The sequence below is a fragment of the Eptatretus burgeri genome, chromosome 8 (genome assembly GCF_056783735.1).
Source record: "Eptatretus burgeri isolate ZD-2024b chromosome 8, Ebu_testis_v1, whole genome shotgun sequence".
Classification (NCBI taxonomy): Eukaryota; Metazoa; Chordata; class Myxini; order Myxiniformes; family Myxinidae; genus Eptatretus; species Eptatretus burgeri.
This window is the reverse complement of record NC_140968.1, coordinates 12,921,774-12,934,273: the sequence shown is the minus strand read 5'-3', so window position 1 is coordinate 12,934,273 and position 12,500 is coordinate 12,921,774. Positions and strand designations below refer to the sequence as shown.

At 43.7% G+C, this 12,500-nt stretch overlaps 1 protein-coding gene across 6 annotated transcripts in view; it reads right to left on the bottom strand.

Moving 5' to 3' along the window:
* Positions 1-12,500, bottom strand: part of ACLY (ATP citrate lyase) — a 202,575-nt gene that overhangs the window by 15,750 nt on the left and 174,325 nt on the right. For all 6 annotated transcript variants that reach the window (XM_085890901.1, XM_085890905.1, XM_085890904.1 and 3 more), the window contains 6 exons: positions 4,334-4,427; positions 3,763-3,917; positions 2,510-2,660; positions 2,028-2,171; positions 1,774-1,887; positions 1,182-1,264 (listed from right to left, as the gene is read on the bottom strand). In XM_085890901.1, the coding sequence (XP_085747027.1) occupies positions 1,182-1,264; positions 1,774-1,887; positions 2,028-2,171; positions 2,510-2,660; positions 3,763-3,917; positions 4,334-4,427 (741 nt within the window). The remainder of the gene's footprint in view (positions 1-1,181; positions 1,265-1,773; positions 1,888-2,027; positions 2,172-2,509; positions 2,661-3,762; positions 3,918-4,333; positions 4,428-12,500) is intronic.

Genomic DNA, 12,500 nt, shown 5'->3' with positions numbered 1-12,500 from the left:
CTCGACTTAACCACCCCACGTCTCCATGAAGGATTATCTCACCGAAGGTGGCATCAAGCTCATCAAGGAACGATTTGAATGAGCAAAGTTGCAGAGCTCTGCACGGACGATATTCCTAAAAATAAATTCACTTTTCCATCACTGGTGCAAATGGTAGGTTTTTGCCCTCGTCTTGGATGGTCCTGGCTCTTCGCTCGTCATTTTGGCTTAAGGAAATTAATCTTGGAAACAATAAAAAGAAATGAAAATGAAAATACCAGCTTATTCCATGTTTGGGCGAATCGACAACAGGAAATGAGAAACTGACAACTGTACGGTGGCCATGGTAGTGAAGTCACTGTGCCAGAGATGGATAATTGGTTCATCAAAACACAAATAATTTCTGATTGGCCTTTGAGCTGACATTTAGCTCTGTTTTTTAACCTCTCCAACAGCTTGCATTTGCGACTCACGGCCACCACCGTTTTAAATACAACGACCGTAAAGAATCTCAGCTTTTCCCACTCTCTCCCTCTCTATATTAATGAAGGTTGTGGTCAAGTTTCATCGATATTGTGCGTGTGGTTTCCAAGAAGAAAGCAAATACCTATTTTGGAGGGCAACTCCCCCCCCCCCCCAGTAGACCACAAGATTTTTAATGGTGTGAACAAACTTTGGTACATCACGGGTGATGAAGGTTGTGGTTAACTTTTATTGGAATTGTGTGTGTGGCTTCTGAGAAGAAAGCAAATACCTCTTTAGGGGGCCGGGCAACCCCCTGTAAACTCCCTCGATCGACACCCTCAGACCCCAATTTCTTTTTAAAGCCGTGAACACCCTTTGGTACATCACGGGTGATGAAGGTTGCGGTTAAGTTTCATTGAAATCGTATGTGAAGTTTAAGAGAAGTTGAAAGTGTTTGTGGACGGACAGACGGACGGACGGACAGCGCACCATCCCATAAGCTCCCCGGAACAACATTCTGGGTGAGCAAAAAATCTGACAATGGCCGATTGAGTACACTCTAAGCATTGCTTTTCACATCACAATGAATAATGCAGTGTGACATCTGACTCAATACATTGTGGCAGGTTACATTTGAATAAAGTTATGGTAATGCGACTTTTAGAAATAAACTCATCTTTTAGCCTTCATGTAACTGTGTAATGAACAAAATGATTTCTAAAATGTGCAGCGCTTGCCTTGTGAAGCTTCCACAATGCCTGAGCAAATCAACGAACACAACTCCAATAAGGCCATCCACATTGAGGATAAGATTTGGTTTCTGAGGTCGGGGGAGGGGGGGGGGCAAAAAAAATGAATGAAATGAGAAAAAACAAACAAAGTGATCTTTCTCCATCGTGTAAAATGCTCACATAAGAGTGAAGCTCATGTTTCGGGCATTACCAGTCGTCAGACGAGGGGGAATGCTTGAAGCGAAAGCCTCACCTTGTTTCTCACGGCAGTAAAAACTTACATTTTTGCAACTTCTATTTTGGATAACCCATTGTTACCCTCTCTACCAACGCAGGCGGTCACCGGTCTTTACCAAGACTAACATTCCTCGTTAAGAGTGAAGCTGACCAGATCATCTGGCTGCACACAGCCATATACACAGTTGTGGAAAAAAAATAAATAAACAATTTCATCACCATTACAGTGTTTCCTGAATATGACTTCTTCTCATGTAGAATATTCGCAATGTACGATTCAAATCGTATATTCACCGATCAGAGGAAGAGGCACGACATGTGAATGCAAGAAGCAATTTTCGAGATTTTTAAGCTGCAAGACCTTTGAGGTGGTAATTTTCTCGACTTCGAGAGCATAGTCCAGTAGTGGAGTAGCAGGGAAATTCTGCTTTGCGTAATCCTTCAAAATCTGCACCCGCATATCTGGGTTGTTTAACTGCAAGGCACCAAAAAAATATATACACATACATTAAAGAAAAAAAATTCAACGTTCCACAAATAATGCGCAACAAGTCACGATAAGTCCACGGCAGCCTTTGGGGCCAAAAAAAAAAATATTCATCACCATCGCCTTACCGATTTCACACGATGGCCAATACCCATGATGAGGTGGCCTTCTTTCTTCATTTTGTTCACAAATTCCATCGGAATTATGCCGCTATCAAAAGCGTGGCTGAACTGTTTCGCAGCTGAATCCAAAGCACCGCCAAAACGCTCACCCTGTTCAGGGCAGTCAAGGTAGATTAACGGAAGAATCAACAGGTACGCAAACTGGTTCACGTGGCACCAAATGCACATTAAAAAAAAAAGTGATATTAAACGACTCCAGAGAAGTACACTCTGAGGATAAAGCCAACAAAGGAAAATCAAAACGATTTGCATCAATATTTTGCTTGGAAAACAGAGGCTGTTTATCGAATGCCTTAAAATAAATAAAAACCTTAATTAACACCTGCATGATGAAAGGAAAAATGTGAAAGTCATGCAAATGGGATGAAAATGAAATCTTAATATTTCTGAAGCAAGAATCAAAATCTATTAACTCCAAAAAGCCTCACAATCGTGAGCAGGCCAGAGGTAAGACAGGACACCAGATCTTTCCCAGCACGGGCACACACGATGGTGTTGTGAGCTCCAGACACAGCTGGTCCATGATCAGCGGTTACCATGAGACACATCTCCAGGTACTTTGAAGCGTACTTGGGAAGCCTGCCAAAAGTTTGAAAGGTGCCACAATGAACCTGTCACCATGTTTCAAGTCGTTTTAATTTGGTTCGGGGATTGTGGGCAGCACAGTCTTTTAAAGGATGGGCACTAAAATTTTTATCTAATCTTCCCCCAAGACATTTAAGGGTCGATCATAAATACCTCGTTTCCATGCATCACTCAAATCGGTATGAAAACCGTGCTGCCCAGACCCAGGTTCTCCCATAGCCGGCACATGATCGTCTATCCGAGCCGAGTGAAAAAAAGCTCGTGTTTCCGCAGAGTGGAAGATTTGCTGGATGTAGGCGGTTCTCAACAAGCTTGGGGTGAAACCGCAACTTGCAAAGCCTCAAGTAAGCACGGGGGGGGGGGGGGGGAATAAATATCGTTCGTCAAGTCCGTGGTCTGAAGAATGCTGTTAGACTTGAGAGAACCGCTCCATCGATGAGCAATTTCAGTCCATAAATGTATGTTGTTTGAGGAATAACTGTCCACATAATCTTTTGCAAGCTCTTTCCTTCTGCCGACTCAGCGATTTTAAAAGAGTGCCAAATAATTGTTGAAATTATCGTTTGAGAAAAGTGATGTCTTTCCTTTCGGTTCAAGAAAAAGGTATACGCCCACTGGTTACCCGATGATCCTATCAAATGTCCACGTGCTTTGGGAATCTGTCACAATAAGACGCAGGGGGAGCTCGTTTTGACAGCCCAAACAGGGATGGCAACAGTACATGGAAATGTCGCATCATTAGAGGGAGCATGGTTTTCCACCCAGACTGAATGGTACATGGAAACAAGGTAACACTGTGAACTGTACAAACAGACCAGTTCAGGCAGAGCACAAAGATGACATTCTGATGATGACATAGCAATTAGTTCTCCTTAAGATAGCTCAGGATTCCAAAGAAATAATCCAAATCTTAATGCCAATTCCTTCAACCAAATTCAAACTAACAATCTCTGGGATACCATTCCAGCATCCGAAACAATACACCACCAGAATTCCAACAATGTCCAAAAGGAATGAAAGTCATTTTTTCCACAACATAATCAACTTGACACTCAGGCACCTCTTGGTCTACAAACAGATCTACGGGACTCCATACCGGCGCTGAAACCACAACAGGCCCAACACCCCACCGATGCCCATGTCTTCACGGAACACTTCTGTAATTGGCATTCCTGCGTACAAGAGCTCCTGCCCCCGCTCGTCGCAGATACTTGTCATGAAGGATGCTGGCTTGCGAATAAGGCCCAACTCCTGAATGATTAGGCAAAGCATGGTTAGTTAATCATACGAGCACTGTACAGAGGGGTTCGAGAAATGGCCAAGCATTTTGTTTTATGACAATGAAATAGCAGGAGAGACATAGGGGCGCAAACATTTAAAAAAAAGTAAGAGTGCAAGCACGCATAACTACAGGTATAGAAAGTGTCGAAAGAAATGAAAAGTTTATATCACTAATCAATGTCAAAATATGGGAACTTATAACCAGTTGTCATGGCTTTCCTTATGCAATAACATCACAGGAATTGTATTGAAGGTAAACCACGACGTGGTGACTGAAGGTGAGATTGGAGATTGGCAAATTAACAAAAAATCCATAAAAAATAAATAAATATATATATATATATATATATATATATATATATATATATATATATCAAGTCAATTACCTGGGCCCAGGAATAGTCCATAGGGACAGTGGGAGGGGGCACTTCAGGAGTTGGTACGATGTCTCCTTTGGTCACAAGGTCATTATACACAACACTGAGAAAGAGAGCAGGAGAAAGAAATCTCAGTGAATTGGCATGTCTTGTCTGGTGAACATTTGTGGGTATTTACATGATTGGCTGTTAATTTTATTAAATGTACAGGGTGTCTCAATAACATGGATACAGACCTTGATATTTCAGAGAGAGGGAGGGAGAGAGGGAGAGAGGGAGAGAGGGAAAAAGAGATGATGTTGAGTGTTACCAATATCTAACAAAGAGCATTGCCATATGATGGAATTATTTCATGTCATCAGCCAGCTGTTACCCGTAAGGCCATGCAGGACGACGACATCATATAGTTTTCTCTATACAGTGCCGATAGAAAGTCTACACTCCCCTTTCAAAATTTTCACCTTTTGTTGCCTTGGAGCCTGGAATTAAATTACATTAAATCAGACCTTTTCCACCTTTATTTACACATCGTAACCAACAACTTTCAAGTGAAAAACAAATTCTACAAATTTCAGAAAATTAATTGAAAATACAAAACTAGAATATCTTGGTTGTACAAGTGTCCACCCCCCTGAGTTAATTCTTGGTGGAAGCATCTTTGACAGCAATTACAGCTGTGAGTCTGTTGGGATCGGTCTCTACCAACTTTGCACACCTTGATTGGGCAATATTTGTCCATTTACATACATACAACACACACAGGGACCATACTTTGTGCAGAACAATGGTGTTGCCTAAGCAGCCTTCTTGGCTGTTGGGCAAAATCCTGTACGCGTCGCCACTCCGACACAGTATACCAGCATGCTGGCACTCATTTTGCCGACCTTGGAAGGATGACAGGCAGAGTCAACCCCACCTGGTATTAATTCAACAGCTGAGTGGGATTTTAACTCAGGATCCTAGGATCCCATGCCCACCACCCAAACCATTAAGCCAACACCAGACACACACACACACACACACACACACACACACACACACACACACACACACACACACACACACACACACACACACACACACACACACACACACACACACACACACACACACACACACACACACACACACACACACACACACACACACACGTATTTACAGATCCGGTGTTCTGGGTTCGCCACAAAAGGAAACTCCTAGAACTCCTCCCGACCCAACGTCCAGTCCTGCAGGCTGATGTGCCACGGATAAGTCTGCAGCCCGGAGGGTTGTGAAGCAACCATAAACTTCAATCAGACGGCCAAATCTCCCAGTGTTCCTTTGTCTAACGCCGTTTACCTGGTGGTGACGTAGCCCAACGAACCAAATGCCCAATTAGATTACTGCAGAGTGTTATAGAGTGCAGCGCTGGCTATTTAATGGAACAAAACAGTTATGGTTAAACTTCCCGGCTAACGCTCGTGCACACTACGTTTGACCTACAGCATAAAGACTCCACAAGGAGGTTGGAAGAAAACGTGTATGGGTATATTTACATGCGAGGGACAAGGGGGAGTTTGTGTGGCACGTATATGGAGTAAGGGTTTTATTCACAAGGAATGGCAAAGCACATATGCAGGGTGTTTGTGAGGGTTTGACATGTACATCGGGGGAAATTTGTATGGCATGGATGTACAGTAAATAGAACAGAGTCACAGAGCAGAACTTGTTCCCTTGACACTTATGAGCCCCTTCTGCAATCTTGCTGAATTATCTACTCATGACAATTGGCGCCAATCAGAATCACAACCGGAGAAATGTAAAGAGATAGAAAAGTAGATAAGATGTAGAGCAGAGCGTGGGTGGCTTTCATGGTCCGAACAGGCAAACGTGAGCACAGGCTTTGCCTCAGGACTCATGGTACCACGGAGGTCCAGTTGCTCTCTGCAACCGACCCCACTCGGTGTCACGTTCTTCCTCTACGGAGGTCGAGCTAATCTGCTGCTGATATTCGGTGGAGTGCACGAACACATTCTCTTCAACGTCCTCTCATCTTGGGGATAAAGCCAATGTACCTTGTTGTTCTGTGGAGTGCACAATCACATTCTTTCTACCTCCTCTTGTCACTGATGTCACACACACCGATGCTGAACCACATGACATGTGCATTACGTCAGCTGCAACAGCTGCAAGTTCATGATCCTGCAGCTCTATATGTGTTCTTTTCCAAGCAAAGGAAAGAACCAAGGGACCACTGCAGGGCTAATAATTACCTCCATTGTGTCCAAATGTGGTTTTTTGCATGAATTGAAAGAAGGATTCTCTTTACTTTCCATGCGTTCAAGCACCCACTGAAGAATCCTTTGTACCAGTCAAATGGTAATTGTGGTCCATTGTTTTGAAGCAATGGTGATGCATAACATGTGGATTTGTGACAAGGGGAATGGAATGTGTGACATGACGTGACATGGAATGTGATTTGTGATGTGGAATGGAAAAGAAGGGAGAGGTTTGAACGGGAAATGACAGGATCAACGGGGCACGAGGAGCCACCAGCTCGAAAAATGAACATGGCGAGGGACCGGTGATGGATGGGCAGGTTGAGCTATCGAGGGATCCAAAGATGGATCGATAGACAGAGGGGGGGGGGGCAGAGAAAAACCGAACATTCTAATGAATGACGTCTTCCTCCCAAAATCCCTCGACACGAGAGGTGGGCAATCTATCTCACAAACGAAAGAAATATCTGTTGGGGAAAATCCTAAATGCATATGGGGGTCTTTTCCATAACCGCAACTATATATATATATATATATATATATATATATATATATGTATATATATATATATATATATATATATATATATATATATATATATATATATATATATATATATATATATATATATATATATATATATATATATATATATATATAGTGACGTCCACGGGACTTGAACAGTCCCGCCAACGTAGAATGAGCCGAAACGATGGAGGCGGTTTATTTTTTATAACCCAAAGATGGCGGTTTTAATCGCTCTACAGCAAACGGGACGAGGAAGGTGGCACGAGTCGCTTTTCACTGAGTTTATAATGTTTATTTCTCTAACCAGAAATAATAATAAGACTCGGCAAGAGGAGGGATCCGGGGCGATTCGACGGGATGGTGGTGTGGGTTCGGGCGTGGGAAAAACACAAACAATTCCAATGGATATACAAATCTCAAACCCTCTAAGGCGCCAGGTACACACACACACACACACACACACACACACACACACACACACACACACACACACACACACACACACACACACACACACACACACACACACACACACACACACACACACACACACACACACACACACACAACACACACACCGTAGCTGGTCCTGGTGGTCAGGCTGGCCCGTGGTGTGGACGTAACAGTCCCTGGATTGGCGCCGGACGAGCTGGCGTTGCGCTCGTCAGGGGCAGGAGACACCGTGGTGGTGTCGACCTCCTGGTGTCGGCCCAAGTCCGCTCACAGCCACCAGGGAGCCAGTTCTGGCGCAAAGATGCGAGCAGGAGAGGGAGGCAAGTCCGCCCACCGAGCCAGCAGAACCCCACAGCCAACCGAGGTGAGGCACGAGAGAACAGCAAGGCCACAACACACGACGAATCGAGGAACGAACCAGCGCAATCAGAGAGCACGCTCCGAGACCCCCAGCCTCGACAAGACGGTTTCTTTTTATCAATCTTCTTCTTCCACCTCTTTTCCCCGAACAGAACCTTTTTATCCTCGAGTCCTCGTCACTTCCAATCGAGCCGTTTTATTGGCCCTCCGCCGTCGCCTTCCGCCAATCATGATCAAGGGGTGGAGCCGTGTGCAGCACTGTCCTGTTATGTCACGGCAAGCCTCCAGGGAATACTAAAAGGGTTTACGCAGACACACTTACCCTAACCCATCTCCCTATCTAATTACGTGACAATTATCATTTCCCCCTTGAAGAAATGGACATTTACTAGACAACTAATTATCACCACTGAATTGATACTTATTACATCGAGATCCTGGTAAACTAGAACAGCATGGCATACCAAATTAAACATCCTAATTATCCTTTGAATGCATACCCCCCCCCCCTCAGACGTAACACTATATATATATATATATATATATATATATATATATATATATATATATATATATATATATATATATATATATATACATACACATACATACATACAGTGTGTGTGTGTGTGTGTGTGTGTGTGTGTGTGTGTATGTATATATATATATATATATATATATATATATATATATATATATATATATATATATATATACATATATACACATATTCATGCATATACATACATATATATATATATATATACATGCATATATATACATATATACACACATGCATATATATACATATATACACATGCATATATATACATATATACATACACATACATGCACACATACATATATATATATATATATATATATATATATATATATATATATACACATGCATATATATACATATATACATATATATATATACATATATATATATATATATATATATATATATATATATATATATATACATATATATATATATATATATATATATATATATATATATATATATATATATATATATATATATATACACACACATGCATATATATACATATATACATATATATATATATATATACACATGCATATATATACATATATACATATATATATATATATATATATATATATATATACACATGCATATATATACATATATACATATATATATATATATATATATATATATATATATATATATACATATATATATATATATATATATATATACACACATATATATATATATATATATATATATATATATATATATATATATATATATATATATATATATATGTTGTTACGAATCTGGAAACCATGCGCACTCAACATTCAGGTCCCAAAGTTAGTTATGCCGGTAAGTATTTGTGTAGTCAGATCCCTTTCCTTTTTGTTTCGTGGGAGGCTCGAAAACGTGTGTTGTGACGTCTCCAGTTGGGATATTATATCCATTGAGCCATCAAATAAACTATCCCATCTCCATGATCCATCCCCCATCACGATCCACCACCCACCCACTGTCTACAAGCACTCTGACTTGCCAGGGCAGGGTCTTGCAGCCGTTCCTTGCCACTCCCACCAACGCTCCTTCCACAAACGTTTTAACTCTTGCACCAACGCAACATGGATACTGTTTCTCTTCGAGAGCGGAGCCACGTGGAGAATGTGGGGTCTCCGAACAGGGGCCACTGCACTGCCCCGGTGGGGTGCGGCCGTGGGCCAATGAGGGACGGACAGCGAGATGATTCTCGCCAAGGCCCCTCCCCGTGTGGGAGGAGATATTATATATATCTCAGAGACTCGGGGGGTTGTCGTTGGCGCTGGTGGTGTCTGAGAGCAGAGCAGTGCGAGAGCTGTGTGCGTTTCACAAGGGAGGCGGATAAAGATCTCTGAGACGCTCTGTGCAAGAAGAGGTGTGTGGACGAGAGTTCGTGTGGGTTAGAAAGAGTTTTATTTTGACGGTGGCTAGTCGGGTTTTGAGGCAGTTTGTTCACGGAGCCTGAGTCAGCTGCAGTTTTGTTTGCGGTGGCTGTTGCGGAGAGTTCTGGCATGTTTTGCGAACCCGACTATATTCGCCACACAGGCTGCCACGAGCCCCACACGTGTGGCTGGGACCTTCGACGACCCACAAGTGCCCATCCGAACTCTGACCCCCAGCTGGTCTCTCTCATCGGCTGGAGGGTCCAATAAAAACTCTGGATTTTCTTTTCATTTGTGTGTGTGTCTGCATGTGCCCGTCTTTAAGTAGAACTGAATAAGTGTTTATTTCATCATTGTAAATACTGCATTGCATATTCGTGATAAGTCTCGCCTCTTCTGTCTTTTGATTTTATTGTAGATAAATTATTAGAAATGTTCCCAGCTCGTTTCCGTCCTTTCTTTATTTGGTCCAGCATGGTCCGGGTCTGAGTTCAGACAGGGTTTCATCCCCGATAATCCGTTAATCCTAGCCGGCACGGCTTTGGCAGTTTCCGCTCGGCTGCAACCGAGCCGGAGTTGGTAGTCACAAGTAGGAACTCTACCGCAGTCGGTAGAGTGACCCGGTTCGAGAAAGATGTGCCGAGGGCATGAATCCCCGGTTGCCAAGACTGCGTGGTTATTTAGGTATATTGAGATATAGACAATTAACCCTACGCCACGTGGTCGAGATATTGGCGTTTCAAGGTCGATTAATCGACCCGCCGGCTTCGGATTGATCCAGAGCGCCGGCCTATAAATTCCGGGGAGTCAGGTGGGAGACGGCGTAAACTTCCCCACCTCGCGCCACCGACCCCCTGCCCACAACAATATATATTGTAGTAGTTTCCCGCCCGCCGGCGTGCGGACGACCGCTTCTAGTCAATGGCGGCCGCTCTCGCCCACCGAAAGGACAATCTAGTCGCAGCCTTCCGGATCAAACGCCGGAATCCCGCTACCGGTGTGTTTTGAGCACACCACAGCCTAGTCAACACTCTACCCTCGCTACAGGGTCAATCGCCGAACTGTCGATATACCTAATTAATCACGCAGGCAGACTACGGAGAGACTGTACCTCAACAGGGCCCGCTTGAAACGAGCCGCTTAAGCAGCTCGCTTCGTTTTGGGATAACCGAGCGGGGTATTATCGCGAGGCCCCGTTGGACCCGATTCTATTATCGGCTATTTAAAAACCAACTATTATTCCGAATGCAATACGGCGGTTAAATGGAGGGAAAGGACGCAACGAACAGGTTTACATTCACACAAGGACATTTATTACAATAAAGCACGTATGCAAACATGCACGTATGCAATTAAACAAGGCAAAACCCGTATGCAATTATACAAGGCCAAGACGCATGACATGAGAACTACAACTGTTCTACACAATCACTTTACAGTTGTTACTACTTAGTAGACACGGGCCCACGGACACACGCGCACGCACGCACGCACGCACGCACGCACGCACACACACACACACACAAGAAATGGTGGCTTAGGCCTTTAATAACGGGCTCCAGCTCAGAAGACAGGTGAGCTGAAACCCAGGACCTATCTCGAACCACTCCACCTCGTGTGGTCTTCAAGTTGTTCAGACCCGGGCTCCAGCGAGAGCGAGCTGGGCCTAATCGCCATGAGCCGCGATCTTTCCTAAGCTCCAGCGAATCCTCCCGCGCTTCTCAACATGTGCTGGTGAGACGAGGCGCCGATTCTTCCCGTCGATGCGCCGCTTCCCCGAGGAACCACCTCCAAGATGAGGCCGATGAGTCGCACCAAGCCGGGAACCAAACGGAGAACAAAGAGCTCCACGAACCAAGAAGAAGAAGAAGAAGAACCACCACCAGCAGCTCGAGCCGAGCAACCGGCTCAACTTTCTTCCAAACAAAAACAGCCGACTCTCTTCGACGAACCAAGCCAGAGAAGCCGAAGCTCACTGAACCACCAAAGCAGAAAGCCTTAAAAAATCCTCCTCCCGAGCCAGGCCGCAGCCGAAGATCTCCCGAGCCAAGCAGGACCCAACGGCCTGCTGATCAACTACTCCACCCGAACAAAGAAAGGATCTCCTCTTTATCCTTCTCCGCCCCCTCCCCCGCGCCCGGCGTGACTCATGACTCATGCCCTCGTGCTCCATCCCCCGCTCAACCACGGGTGGGAGGGAGTTGTTGATGTCATGAATCACGGGACGGAAGGGCTCTTCTTCCTCTTCGCAGAGAGGGGGAGGGGCATCTCCATTGTGTTATGATCGCTCCCGAACTATTAAATTGAATCTCGCAGCGCACTTCATCGATTAAACAATGGAAGGTGAACTATCTAGGGAACAAGCACTAAATCGACATAACTGACTAAAGGAACCTGAATGTTGTGTGCAATCAAATTCCCAAATTCGTAACAATATATTCGTAACAATGCATATATATACATATATATTATATATACATATATATTATATACATATTGTTACGAATCTACGCCCGCCCAGCGTGCGAACGACCGCTTTAGCCAATGGCAGCCGCACGCCCACCGGACGGTTAATAAATGGTTAATAATGGTTAATAATGGCTCAATGGTTAAAAAATAAACACCGAAAT